Source organism: Onychomys torridus, chromosome 1 (genome assembly GCF_903995425.1).
Source record: "Onychomys torridus chromosome 1, mOncTor1.1, whole genome shotgun sequence".
Lineage (NCBI taxonomy): Eukaryota > Metazoa > Chordata > Mammalia > Rodentia > Cricetidae > Onychomys > Onychomys torridus.
Genome location: NC_050443.1, coordinates 144,036,935 through 144,052,009, shown reverse-complemented (window position 1 = coordinate 144,052,009; position 15,075 = coordinate 144,036,935). Strand labels below are relative to the sequence as shown.

The following is a 15,075-nucleotide window of genomic DNA, read 5'->3' as shown; positions in this document are numbered from 1 at the left end:
TCAGGCATTTCAAAGAACGTAAACAGTAAGTTATGGGGGAGGGGGGACCTCACACACTGCTTGAAATTTCTCTTAAAGAGTTGAGAGCAGTTTGCTGCATACAGCCAGCCCAAACAAATGCTTTTCCAAAGAAAGGTGTGTGGGGGGGGGAGCCCTAAACGGCTTGCCTTATACTAGAACTGGCTAAATGAAAATGGGGAGATTCACACCTACATTCTGCCTGTGAGACTGTTGGACTTCCGGGAGCAACAGTGTTCATGGACCTCATGCCCCCAGTGGTTTGGGGTCAGGTCTCTTCGAGACACACTTCTCATCTGTCTCTCACTCAGCTGGGCACTGTTGGTAGTTTTTCATTCTTATTGTATCTTGTTGCTGTGGTTTGGTTTGGAGTGCTAGGGACTGAACCCCTGCAGAACCCAGGCTCCACCACTGCAGGATATGCCCGGTTTAAGGCGTGTCCTACAGAACGGTATCTTAGTTCGGGACCCTCGTGTTAGGAGTGAGCTTCCCCACCCCCCCCAGGTTCCGTGTTTGGAGCTCTTCCTTCCACAAGGAGAAAAGACATCAACCACGACCATCTCCTTAGTTTATTTTTCTAGAGTCCTTAGCATGCTACAGTAACCTGACAAAGCTTAAGCTTGTGTTCATTTCTCGATACATTTCATGCAGTTCACAGCTGTGATTGGTTTTATATTGACGCGACACATGTTTCGGTTCAGCCATGTGAAAAGAATAATTCTTAATGGAGTTTGTCTCTGAAAACTGTCCAAGCTTAAATGAGTGTGTGGTGTAGTCGGCTCTGTTCCGAGGGGCAGTCTCCCTCTAGAATGGGGGCAACACGTCCCTGTTCATAGTCGGTTGGCAACCAGACCACTCCCTAAGGTTTCCAGTGTCCTGAGGAATCCTCTTTTACAAAGTTGCATTCAAGTATACTATTTCACTTAACAGTCCAGGTCGAATTTAGGAGTAAAGCTGATGCTCCATCTAAATCTCCCCGGGGCCCAGCCTCCCCAGGCAGTCCTTGGCTTCAGACCCATTTATAACACTCAGCACTAAATCCACAGAGCAGACCTATTTGGCATTTTCCAGTGAAGTGCAGGAAATTAAATAAGTTATGTTTTTATTGCTAATGTATAGACGACGGAGCAGAGTCACTTTGTGAAACAGGAGGAAAGAGGATACAGAATTAGTGGGCTCTGCTGGGGTGGGGGGCAGGGTTCCGGCACACACAAAATGTCACCTGGTCACGACCCACAGGTAACACTTTAGGATGATGTGTTGAGTATTCTAGAGTCTGAGGAGTCAGATCTCTCGTCATAGTCATCCTCTGTGTAGACGGACTGCTTTGTCACGATTGGACATCCATCGTCGGGGATGGAGATCCGAGGGTCCTCTGTGGTGCGGGAGGAGAGCACGGGCGAGCTCCGGAAGACGCTGGTGGAGTTACTGGGGAAGGGACTGACATACTGAGACCTCAGCTGGTACTGCTGCTGCAGCGTCATGGTGTTCCACAGGGTGACATCGTTGGGCAAAAAGGGGCTCGACTGGTTTCTGGCCAAAGTATTCCTCAGCATCAGTGGGTACCGGGGTGGCTGGGGGAAAGGGTGCTGCAGGGGCACGGCCAAGGGGTTGGGGACCACGTTGCTGGAGTCCGCCGAAAAGCGCAAGGTGTCAGGGACTCGGAAGGCCGAGCCCACCGACCACTTGGAGGAAGAGATGGGGTAGGAGCCCAGCGTGTGTTCAAAGATGTGGCCGCTGGAGGGCAGCACCAGGCTCTCTTCGGCCGTCCGCTCCGCCCCCACAGCCGAGGAGCGGCTGGACAGCAGGACTTCCACTGCACTGACCAGGTCGCCCCCGCAGCCCTTCAGGATGAGCTCCAGCACGGTGGGCTTCTGGTTGGGGAAGATTTTCTTCAACACTTCCAGGGGGGGCCGGTTGGCTTTCAAGCTGAAGGGCAGAGAGACGGTCCCCGACGGGCCCTCGATCAGAAGATGACTCTGCTCCGCGTGGTACTTGGGGCTGTCCGGGCAGCCCTCGGGGTTGCCCCCGTTTTTCTGCATGGCGTACCCCGATTCATCCACGGACACGATCTCGGGGCTCTCTGGAGTGAAGCAGTTCTTGCCTTTGACCACATCTGGGGAGCTCCTCTGGTCCGCGTCTTTATCGCTGAAGGCCTCCGCAGCAGCGTTGTCTGCTGAACTGCTGTCCCCAAGCCGCTCTTCAGTCAGATCTGGAAGGCAAGAGAACAGCTGGGTTAATCCCTGCCTGCTGGGCTCAGCTCCGAACAGCACTCTGGCTGGCTTCTGGGATGGGGAAGTTGGGCTCCATGGGTCATAACACGCTTCCAGTCTTTAAATCAAAAACTATTAGTAAATGGGGTGGGCAAGTGGGGTCTGTAAAAGAGGATGGCGCAATCAGCGTTTTCTTGGAATGCCGTAGGAGAGGAGGTTTGTCTTAAGCACAGAATGGCCACATAAGCCAGGAACCACAGAAGGCTTGGAACATACAACAGGAGCTGCCCATTCAGTGGGGCTGTGAGGCTCTGAACCAGACCAGAGCACAGAAGGAGGCCACAGGAGGGGCTCTGGCCATCACCACCTGGTGTACACCACCCCACAGGGCACTTTAATAATCCCATCCGCTTCCCAGGGTGCTGGGTTTATGCTAAATAGGGCTTGGGATTCCGACAGGTTTTTTTTTTTTTTTTCTTTTAACCAGGTTACCATGTAGTTGATAAAGTTTCTAAGCAAACGATGAATACAACCCTTGAAACCACTTGTACAAGCCGCTGGAGGGCCAGGCAAACTCAGCTGCCTGGGCCTTGCACTAAAGGCCAAACAAAGCCAGTTCCAGTTCTGGATGGTGGGGCAGATGATGCTAAAAGGGAGAAGACATGGCTGGAAGGTTTGGGAGCTGAAGAGGGGGCTCTGGCCACCATGGCAAGAGGGAGGTGGACGACAGGACCTACATGCAACATTCCCAATGACAGAGAACTTCCTTAACAGAGCCAGGACCAGCTATGAAACAGATCGGGTGCCAATTTGACATTTTAAGCCAAGACAGTGTCCAGGAAAGCAAGCTTGTAGTGCTAAACAGGCAAAGGGAGTGGGCAAGAGTACTCAGGATTTCATAGTAAATTCTAACAGGGCTGTACACAAAGGAACACAGATTTTTAAATCAGCAAACTACATGCAAATAGATTTTTATCCTTTTTAAAAAAAAAAATAATGTGCTAGTTGTGGCTGCTTAATCCAGAGTAACTGATCTGAAACAGAAGAAAACCACTCCCATCGAGGCAGTAGTCAGGTTGTAAGCTATGTGGATCTGTGTTTTCTCTTCTGGCCTCAATAGCCTCATTGTAGGCCTCTCTGTGGGCAAACCTGATTGTGTGCAGATAGCCAGAGGTGAAATTTCATCAAAGAAGCTTCTGGAAGGCACCCCCTCCTACCTGTTGTTGTTTACTTTAAGAGCATTAAACAAAGGCCCATTGATAGACATTTTTCAAACACCACATGTACCTTAAGTACAAGAAAAACCAACGAAAACCCATGGCCAAATGTGTGTTTTTAAACATTCTCAAATTATAATAAATCACATAACTTTCACCCACATATAATACAAATTCATACTTATCCCAATTCACTTTCATTACATTACTGTTGTTGTTGTTTTTTTTTTTTTTTTAAATAAAAATATTAGGTTTCTATTGTAGGGTTTGTAGTCTACACGATGAAACCCTCCTTTGCTTCCACCGGTGACGCTGGGATTCACCAAAGACCTAGTTTTACAAGAGAAATCGAACATCTCTCCAACTGCTTCCCAGGACAACAGGCCCAGCTTTTATCTCCCAATTATTGAGCTACTTGATTCCATGTCCTTGACACACAAGACAAAAACCAGCCAAACAAAAAGGCTCATGGAGATTTATATTCTAACCAGCCTGCATCATGTATTCCCCTGACTCCTGACCCCATCCATCCATAACTCAGCTATCACTCTATTCCTAAACCCTGGAGAAGGAGTAGACAGTGACAGTGTGTTAACTCTGAAATGAGCTCACAATTGGATTTTGACCCCTGGTCAATGGAGCTTTGGAAAACAAGTCCAATACTTTCCCCCATGTAATGCAGAGATTCTATATTTAAAGTGCCATACATCTCTAGGCACCTAAATTCAGCTTTAATATCTATTGACCTGCAATAAATAATTCATGCTAATAATAGATATTAAAGCTAATAGGCCAAAACAAGGAAACAGAATAAAGATGGAAAAGTAGCAGGAAGCATACATAAGCTCACAGAACTTATTAACTTGGGGAAATTGATGCATGTTCTGGGCACAGTTCGGGAAGCATCAGATACATTTTTCACAGGACTCCTGAGGTTGGAGCAACCCACATGTTCATCAACAGATGAAGGGACAAATGGAATGTTATTCTACCTCAAAAAGGAATGAAATTCTGATATCTGCTACATGGAAAAGCTAAACAATAGTTTAACTAAAATAAGCAAAAGAAGTGATGCCATTTCACTTCTACAAGATGCTTAGGATGAATAAAGTAGAGAGACAGAAGAGGTTGTTCTAGGGGAGTGGAGACAGGGGGTTACTGTTCAATGAATACAGAGTTTCAGTCAGGGACAAGGAAGATGTGCTGGATGGACAGTCTGACTGTTTTAAAGCATCATAAATGTCTTTAATGTCACCAAGTTGTGGACCTAAAAATGGTGAACGGTAACATCTGTTACGTATATTTTTATCATCAAAGAAAAAAACTGTGACAGAGTATCCCAACAATCTGCTGATAGTAAAGTTTGGTTTTGTTTGGGTTTTGCAGGAGAACTGGGAGTGATCTACACACCTGGAAAGCCCGGCTGTCCTTAACAGAACCATGGAAAGCCAGAAGTAGCTTCGAGTTAAAGGTATTTTTAAAAGGTGAAATCTCACTTCCCGAATGGATCGGGACACTGAGTGTCTGGGGAAGCACTGCTTCATCAGCTCGGTTTACTCTTCCATGGTTCACTCCAGGACCAGAAGGTCAGTGAGAGAGAAGTAGTAGCTCTGGCTACTCAAACATACCTACATCATAAAAACGTATTTTCCTCAAGGTGGCAACATAGGCTGTCCCAGTCCACTAGACGCTGGAAGGCAGGATTGGAAGTCGGATGGGACACAATTCTACCTTTATATCTGTTTTCCGAGTGAGCTGGCATGGCTGCCAGCTTGTTCAGTGCTTGGGAAGCTCCAATTACAGGAGACAGGAGAGCCATTCTCTGTGTTGTCCCTAGCCCTGGTGCTGAGACACGCCAGGGTACTGTATACAATGGGGTATTTCCTGAAGAACGAAGGAGGCCAGTGCTGAGTCATCCACAGCTTGGAAGATTTCTGGACTCATCAGCCTCCCATCTCAGTGTCCAGACTATGGTTAAATGTGAAGAAAGCTGGCAGGATGTCCTAGGACTCCAGTACGTGAATTAAGGGCCTTCCAATCCACTGAGCTCAGCATTGCTTATAGTGTGTTCCCAAAGGAGGCACGGGCCAGTGAGGGAAGCAGGGTCACATAAGATGGAACACTAAGTCCTGTGAGAGGTAAATGTAAGCCAGATGTCCACCAACACCCAAGGGTGCTAGGTGTCCACCACAGCCACAGCGAGTGGATCTCTGAGTTCAAAGCCAGTCTGGTCTACAGAACAAATTCCAGGACAGCCAGGGCTATACAGAGAAACCCTGTCTTGAAAAACAAACAAAACAACAACAACAACAACAAAAAAAAAAAAAAAAAAAAAAAAAAAAAAAAAAAAAGAGCAAAGGATGGGGACCTCAAAACCCCAAGACAAACACCTTATCCAAAAATAATTTCTGAAAATCCGAATAGACAATCCTTGCAATTTGGGGATGCTACTATTTTACCTAAAATAAAGGCACTGCAAACTATTATAAACACAGACTTTCACAAGTAATTATAGAGGGGGAAATTCAAGGTCAATGATAAGAATAATTTAATAACAGGTGTTTCTTTACATTTCCAGGGGCTTTCCCCCTAAATGAACTCTAGAAATCGTTCGAGTTGGTCTAAAGCACAAAGACTTTCTAGATACGGAAACATGGGACTGCAGCTGAGAAAATGGAACAGGAAATATCCCACAACCCTCTGCCTTCTGCCGTATTGAAACCGAGTCTCTAAGGAGAATATTAGGAGGGGAGGCATATTTCAACCGACAGTTTTAACTCTAGACTGTACAGGAAGCCAAAACCACCCGTCAAAAAGCAGATGGAATCACAACACAATTTTTCTGTCATGACAGGCCAGTCACTACAAGTGAGGACATGCTTTTTAAACATCGGGGGGAAAATTTAAATATTACCAAATACTCAAGCTTTCATTTTATAGCCCATGAAGCAGAAATACATTCCATTCAGAAACAAACTTCTTGTTCGGTTTATGAGGCCTTCAATTAAGGAGAAGACACTTTCTTTAGAAAACAATGATGCCGCCTTCTTAAGCACATATGCCCGATGACGATGACAACTATACTTTTTTTTTTTTTTTTTTTTTGCTATAAAATTTAAGGAGAAAAAAAAAAGAACACATGAAAGTGTCGTGTGGTCTAAAAAAATTACAATTTGAACAATCTAATTTTCTTTGAATTTCTTCATATAAAAACATAATTAAAAAAAACATATTCAAGTATTTTTTTTTAAAAAAGCCTGCCATATGTGTGAAACGGTCTACTGAAAATACATAGAAATGGAAAAGTGTGTTGACTTCCCTGCCATTGGTTTTATACATTCTAGCCAATTAGTGCACCAAAACTAAATCCAGCTACCATCTAGAAAGAAACAAAAGAACTGACTAGATCCTCCTAACTCAGAAATCACTGGACTCGCCCTCCTCACAAGGGGGGCCACGCCTTTAACATGTGGACCATCCTATCTCATCTGCTGCTGTGATCTGGGGGGACACAGACCTCTAGGTAGGTCCACAGTGGGTCACTCTCAAAGGATGCCAGTCTACACAGTTACAGCAGGAGGAGCCGGCAGAGGCTTCCTGGGCCCAAACATTTCACAAAGCAGCATTTCCTACTTCCTGTGGACCTCACACTGGGAGTGAAGAATCCTTAAAAATGGGATGAGCAGAAATTTGAACTAAGTGGGAATAATAATAAATCCTTGTTCTAAAAATTGTGTGTGTGTGTGTGTGTGTGTGTGTGTGTGTACATGAAAACACCCATGCTTTGCTTTGTAAAAAAAAAAAAATCAATACTGGTTTAACAGTGTATAAAAAAGGCTTTGAGATGATTTCCTTGCCCGGTCTGGTGGTGCACATTTGCAATCCTAGCTCTCATGAGGCTAACACAGGAGGATCCTAAGTCTGAAATTCTGGAACTTGAAGATTTTGGGTCGGGGGAGACATTGATTAGAAAGGGCTGGTGGCCTCAAGGAAGTACAGTTTGCAATTGTAGACGTCATGTGCCTTACAAAACTTCGGCCTGATCTCTTTCTTAGAAGGCAGAACCTGTCAAAAAGCAGAGATCGACCAAGCTACCTGTGCACCTGCTATTTACAAAATGCAGCTGGCTACCTGTTTATCCATCTACTTAACAAATCCCCTTAAATCCCTTATGCCCCTAGGTACCGGGCCAGGTAAGAGTATACACAGGTGACCACAGTATTGCCTAGTCCTCCGGGTAACTAATCTTTTGCAAAACTCCAAAGTATCTGCTGAGTTGATGGGATTTTATAATACAACCCAGCAAGTCACACAGAGGCCAGGAACAGGGCAGACTGAGGTATCTTCACACAGGAGGGGCTATTCTAAACATCCACACCGGAAGACGCGGAGCTAAATAAGGCACCGGCTATTATTGGTGGAAAACAGCAGAACATTGATGTCAGCATTGAAATTCAAGGCTGACTAGGAACTGTACTCAAGAGAGCACAGAGTCCAGAAACAGTTGATGCTCTGGGTTTTTCATGATGTACCATTATTTGGAGGGCAACTGTATTTTTTAAAACCTGTTTAACCAAACAACAAAACAGAAACTGTCACCCACCTCTCTACCTTAGTTCTCCTTCTCAGAAAAGTAGAGTGTGTGGTTTGGGCCAAGGGACAGCTGAGGTGCTGTGGGTCAGAACGTGTGTATGACAAAGTGGTGGTCCTTTGATGGCCAAAGGCCTGCCATATCACCAGAGCTACACAAGACTCCCAGGGACTCCCAGGACCTGGGTGGTTAATGGCTAGAGGGGTCTGCAACAGGTTAAAAGGTGAAAGAAAGGAAGAAAGCTGGAGGGCAGGGAGGAAGAGAGCAGGCAGACAGGCAAGCAGGCAGGCACATGGGTTTTTCACTCTTCCTCCCTGTCAGGAAGAAATGCAACAGTTCCAGCAGAAAAGGTTCCCAGTCCTGCAGGGCCTTTGATTTATGAAGATTTACCCTCTTCCCTCTGTAGAGCTGCTAACAGAAAGTGCTGACTCCCTGCAGAAAGGAATTTCTCATCAATGCTCTTTGATTGTATTTTGCAAACAAAATGCCTGTTGCTTGGTAACATTTCACTTGAGCCTGACCTTCTCCAAAAGTTATTGCTATCAGATTCGATTTACACTGTCCTCCTGTGATTACTGTAATCTTTTAAACCCTGGAGTTCATCCATCAGGGAAAGGAAAAGTTGGTTGTAAGCGGAGAGCACTGCCACCCTCCAGATTTATAAGCACCCCCCCCCCAGCAGGCTGGGGGGTTCTCTGCCTGGCAGACTCTGGTTCCTACAGGAGCACCCTCATTTTTCCTTTAACTGTATCCTAGGCTCTACCAGACAGACACTGGGATGCCCCTCAAGGTAGGCCAGAGCAGGGAGGGAGCTGAGGCCCAGTGGACTGAGGCTCTGGAGGCTTGCTTGAGTCCTCCGGTGAGGCAGGGGTTGTGGCCAGAGGAAAACTGCTTTCAGGGCCGCCACAGAAAAGTCACGTGTCCATGCTGCCACCAGAAGCCTCTCCAGAGACCCCTGGGCCAGCCTCAGTCCTGGGTCAGTCATTACCCCCACCTCACTGTGACTAGCCTCTCCAGCAAACCTAGCTAGTCGAGGACGGATGCTTTACCCCAAAGCCAGCTCTAAAGGAAAGGTTCAAGTGACTGGCAGGCTGTCCCCAGTTTCTCTCTATCTGGCTTCTCCTAAGGCCCCCTGCTTCCAATCAAGCCTCTTAGAGCCAGAGAAGCTTTGCAATTCATAGGTGTGCGTCCCAGGTGACTCTGAATTGTCCCCATCTTCTTCCTTGCACTGGGTGTACAGTCAGACAGGATTTCCTTATCTGGCTTTCATGAGTGCTCCCTTAACACAAGTATTTCTCTGGGGGAATTTAAAAAATTAAAGCTAAGGAAGCAGACTGGGCAGTCCAAATCATAAAGGTGCTTCAGTGGGGTGCAAAATGAAGTCCGTTTTCCAAAATCAACCTCTCCTCTCTAGCTACCATGTTTGTTTGTTTTTTCATGATAAAGGACACTTCACTTTCCTGTCTAACCGGCCTCTTCAGCCCCTAACCAAATGCCTCTCTTTTCATTTCTTTCTCCTTCAAAGAGCATTTAAAAGAACCGATTATATATAATATGTATATAGCATCATATATATGTATATAATGTATATGATAATATGTATATACAATCAACATATCACACACACACACACACACACACACACACACACACACACACACGCAGCAGATATACATACACCACAGCCTATGGCCACCCAGGATCCTCCTCCAGGGGAAAAGTCTGGGGTGAGGCGGCCAGCTACAAGGGACTGGGACTGCAACGTCTCACCTTGGCCATGACCCTGAAATTCCCTCATCTCCAGAGCCCAGAGCCCAGGGTCCCGAAGGGCTGGCTGGGCTGGAGGAGACTGCTGGACCAGAAGTCCAGACCACTGCCAGAGGTTAGGCTTCCTGTGACGTCTTCACGGGGGGAGGGGCCAGAGGTGACAGAAAGGGGCAGAGCAGGTGAGTTCCACAGTATCTACAGAGAAGGTTAAGTTAGAAAGTGGGGCGCAATCAAAATCGAATTAATTACAGGCAGAGCTGGTAGCAGAGATTGATTGACAGGCAGAAAAAGGGTGCAATTTGAAGAGGCCTTTCAATCCGTAGCCAGAAGAGTCAGAAGAAACTTCTTAAATTCCTATTGAAAGCGGTGCTCAAGAACAAGCAACCGAGGTGGGGAGGGAGACAAGGAAAGATTTCTTCCAGCCAGAAAGCCGAGTTTTGGTGTTCACACATCTGAACTGTGTGGGGTTTCTCCCAGAATGTCTAACCAACATCCTTCTCAAGACCTGTTCTTGTCTCACAGATTCAGGGACGGAATGGACTCCACCTGGGCTTGTCTTCAGGAAGAAACCATTCCACAGCTGTCTATGGGAGGGCAGAGGCCCTCCCAAAGTCCAAGCACGTTCTCAAAACCCAAGTTCACAAAGAAGCAGACCTGAACGGTTCGGTTCCTAGCTGACTGAGACTGGAGCTGAGCAGACTCCCCGCCCGTCCATCCCAACAGGGCCCCACTTACTCTCCGAAATGGACTAACTTATCCAGGAAGATCTAGCATGCTTCTAAAGATGCATAGCATGTCACATACAAGCACATTGGAAAAAACAAAAAAGTCCAGGAACACAGTGACAGGCAGTCTCAACCAGGAGCTTTAATTTGACTGCTCCATTTTAAGTTACCTTAATTAATTTTAATGTTGACTCCCAACAGAGTGGCTTTTTTTATGTGTTGCATAGAACCAATCCATTTATTTGTATTCTAGTGAAAAATTATAATCAGTTTTGTTTTATAAACCTCCCTCAATTGATGATTTTTTTTCTTTAAAGGAATTCAAATGATAAAAGCAAACACACTTAGTGACTGTTCACAGTAAGTGGCTGACCAGCAGGAAACTGAACGTTGGGTCCCTCACATGGTTAGTGGTGTGACCAGCAGGAAACTGAACGTTGGGTCCCTCACAGCTTAGTCTCTGGAAGTCATCGGTCTTCTACCCCCCCCCCCAATTACTTGTTCTCAATTTGGAAGGCTCGGGCTCCCCCTGAGTATTTGGTAGAAGCAAAGGGAGAGAAAACAAGCCCCAAGCCTGATTTGTGCAGTTAAATTCTTTGCCCCCCTTTTTTTTATTCTCCTAAAGCTTAGGCCCTGCTGTTACTTCAGCTGAGTTCCTCACCCAAGTCCTTCTCAGCTTGTTTTAGGTTTCGTGACTCTTCATACATTTCAGCGGAGAACAATCGGAGGCGCGTCCCAGGACGCTACAGGAATCCCCTCCTGAACAAAGGCCACAGAACTCAAGGTTACCGTACTACCAGAGGCGATGGTGGGCAGATGGGCATGGTAAAATGCCGACCTGAATTGTAACTCAGACTTCTGCTCTACTCCTGAGGACTCTGGTCCAAGAGCCAGGGAAACTGAAATGGAAAACTGAAAGATAGTAGCAGGGAATCACTTCTTGAACTGAGACCAAACTCTCCTACTTGTTCTCACCTGAAGGACAGGACAGAAGCAGAAAACCCTCTTCTCGATTTTTCTGCAGCAAATCCACAAATATGAGGGGACGTGGGAGCGGTGCTTCAGAGAAATGCTTGTATGTCCCTTGTAGTTAAATATCCACAAGAGCATAACTGAGCCGGCCAGAAGGCGGGACTGATCTCCCAGCCACCCAGCAACCTCACCACACACCAGTGAGTGTCTGAGTGCAGCAGTTCAGCTCAGCACCCTGCGGCTCTGAAAACCCTTTCTGAAGAAGAGCTAGCTGTCTTTGAGGGGCTGAGGAGTGGAAGCAGCGGCTCTACCCACTGGACAACTGTGGGCCTTTCACCCCTAATTCCAGTACACCCCATTCCGAGGAGATGGGCCTTGTTGCCTTTGTACATTTGCCCAGTGAGGGGGGAACACCAGACTCCGCTGAATTCGGGTTGCTGAGAGGGGTCAGGAGCGGTTCCTTCCGAGGAAAGCGAGGAAGAAGCTTAAACTAGGGGCAGCCAGATTCAGGAAGGAGCAGGGTGACCGAATTAGATAGAAACTGGGGTCCACCCAACTTTCAGGGCTCAAAAACTTCCGTTTACCCCGTCCCACCCCAAATAAAAGCATTTCCGAGAGGAAGAAGGAAACAAGGTGGCCCCGAAGCCTCCCTTATTCCACAGCCGGCGAGCCCGCCCAAGCCTGAAAAAGTTCTTGCTGGGTTTCCCCTGCTGTAGGCCAAGTTTTGTTTTTAATGTCTTCAAACCACAGCAGCTTGGGAATTAAAGGACCAAAGAGGTAGTTCGGCCAAAAGAGTTAACTGGTCTCACTTTGAAGACTTCAGGGACCTTTTATCTATAGTTCTTAAAAGGCGACTCTTTTTACCGAATTCTTAGTCTTGAGTCCTCTTAGCCCAGCTAAAGAACGTGTGAGCTCCTTTAAGTTAAAGATAACGCCTTTCTTTTTGCTCCCGCGTCCCAGGCCAAGGCAAGATTCACCTAGAAACAGCAAAGCATTGGGCCCTGACTGCTACCCCGCTTCTACTTACCCCTACCCCCATAGGAGAGCCCCACTAAAACCTGCAGCCAGGAAAACCCGCCTCATCATGGTGCACTGAAAGGCGGCCCTCCCAGACGTCGTTTTAGGTCGTTTGCAGAGCAGAGAAGGCACCAGGAGACAGGGACGCACAGCCCGGCTATTTGGCCCGCCTCTCTGGCAGGCTCCCGGGTTCCACCCGCATCAGGGGCAGGCTCTCAAGACTCACGGTGCTTGCTGGGGAGGTAGGCCCAACCAGGTCAACCTCCCACACCCTTGCCCCCCGGCCTCCCACACGGATCCCCGAGGGCACTCGAAGTTTCCTCGCTGGAGGAGGCCGACCCCCGCCCCGCAGACGCTCTCACCTGGCTTGGCGAGCTGCGCCGGCAGCGTCCCGGGCTGGGGCTCCGTGGTCCAGCGCAGCGCGGCGGTTGCAGCCAAGTCGGCGGCGGGACGAGGCGGCGCGGGCGGCTGGGTCTGCTGGGAGCCGGGCGACGACTGCGAGGCGGCGGCGGCGGCGGTGGCGGCGGCGTCCCCCGGCGGAGGGGGCCCCGGCAGAGCCCGCAGCGAGTCCGGGATCAGGCTCTCCAGGCTCTCGTTGGCCTGCTGCCGGCGCAGCGCCACCTGAGCCGCCATGACCCGCTGCCGCTCGATGATCAGGATGCACTTCTCGCAGGTGCAGTCCTTGAAGCGACAGTAGCGCTTGTGGCCCTTGAGCCAGGACAGCACCCCGTGGTTCCGGCAGCGCGCGCACTTGGGCGTGCGCTGCAGGGGCGCCCGCGGCGGCTGCGACACCGGGCCGCCCATGTACAGGTAGGGGGAGCCGTAGCCGTTCATGCCCAGGGGCTCCCCCCGGCCGGCGGCGGGAGCAAGGCGGCAGGAGCCGGACCGCGGAGCTGGGAGGCCTGCTCCCGGAGGTCTCGGATGGTCTGCGGCGGCCGGAGGTACCGCAGCAAGCCTCCCCGGCTCCGGAGGCGCTGGCCGCCTGAACCGCTTGGCTCGTGGCCTGCCTGTCCCCACGCCGGCCGAGTCTCGGTCGGCTGCTCTGGAGGGCGCAAGCTCCACCCCGCTGGTCCTCCTACGCAGAGACTCTCGGGCCGCTGCAAGGAGCCGTTGAGAGCTCTGATTAAGGTCTGAGCCAACTCCTCTGCTGTTGCCTTCCTCTCTGGTTGGACCCAGCACCTCCTCCGCTGCCCTCCCCCCTGCCAGTCCCTCCTTCCTCCCTCCCACCGCCACCCCCACCCCCAGGGTCCCTGCCTCCTTGCACTCCCCACGCACACTTTCCTCCTCCCTGGCACCCCTCGGGTTCCTGCACCTCACCTTCTTCACCACCTGCAGCCAGCCGGGCGTCTCTGGCGGGGGCGCTCACAGCCCCCCTCCTCCAAGCTCTCCACTACCTCTTCCCAACTGTGCCGCTGCGGTACACCCGGCGCGCTAGGCGGATGGGGGGTGGGGGGAGGTCCGGAGGGGGTGAGTGCTTGTAAGCGAGCGGGCAGGCCTCTCCCCTACCCTCTCAGGATGCTCCAGGCCTGGTCTAGAATCAAGGAGCCCTAGACCCACACTTGGCCTCAGCAATTCGGAGCTTGCAAGGGAATTAAGGGTGTACCGCAGGTCGGCCCTGGGAGGACTAGGTTTCAAGTACTAGATCTTGGAGTCAGGAGCGAGAGGGGTGATTGTGATCCGGAAGTTTGGGGACTCTTCATTTCATTTTGCAATCTAGTTTCCTTTTCGTTGCTGCAGAAGAAAATGAGGTTTTTTTTTTGTTTGTTTTTTTGTTTTTAAAACCTGTCAGGCCTCAGGAAGATAACCCGTTTTATTGGGTAATTTTAATTTTCTACCTACCTCCTTCTGTCTTTAATATAAACAACCTCTGCCTTGAAAGACCTCTCTCTGCCTTGGAAGGCCGGGAAGTGCTCTCTTGGATGTTTTTCCTTAAGCATGGTTTAAACTTTCAGAGAACGGAGCTAGAAGACACATTAGTGGCCCCCAAGTTACCCAGTATGATCTACTTGTTCCCACAACGGTCACTGAATCAGCAACCAAGTTCCGGAGTTGCCCAGTTCAAATCCCCACAGGCGCTGTGATTTACTTACGGCTAAGGGATGGATCCTACTCATAAAAATCTTTGAGTGAGAGTGGGAAGAGGCTCGTGTATAAGATGACCGCATAACCCTTCTTTGTTTCTAGGCGGCATAAACTGTTTATTATTCTCTGCTTGTTTTCAGTACTGCTTTGTCCAACGCCGGCTACCACTACACACGCACAGAGGAAACTGCCTTCTCCCATCCCACCAAGAAAACAACCAAACAAAAATCAAGACACAGCGTAGACTCGGGACCGGTTAACAGCTCCATTGGAAGGGGACGATGGAAGTCTTGGACGATCTGCTAGCGGCTCGAGTCCTGCTTTAAGCTCCTCTCTGCGGTGTGGCTGAAAGTTAACGTAAACGGGTCTGTTGCGGTCCCTGACCCCTGGACTGCACAGAGGCCACAGTCGTTTTCTGGAGGTCGCTTTCCAGGGCCGACCCGACAGCCGGCCAAGGAGGAGAGCGCCGCTAG

General features: G+C 49.1%; 1 protein-coding gene across 1 annotated transcript; it reads right to left on the bottom strand.

Annotated features, from left to right (window-relative positions):
* Positions 1–579: 579 nt before the first annotated feature.
* On the bottom strand, positions 580–13,648 carry Dmrt3 (doublesex and mab-3 related transcription factor 3). The gene is made up of 2 exons (XM_036181681.1): positions 12,883–13,648; positions 580–2,230 (listed from the first exon to the last, which is right to left on the bottom strand). The coding sequence occupies exons 1-2, from the start codon at positions 13,352–13,354 to the stop codon at positions 1,266–1,268; spliced, it is 1,437 nt and encodes a 478-aa protein (XP_036037574.1). The 5' UTR covers positions 13,355–13,648; the 3' UTR covers positions 580–1,265.
* Positions 13,649–15,075: the final 1,427 nt, after the last annotated feature.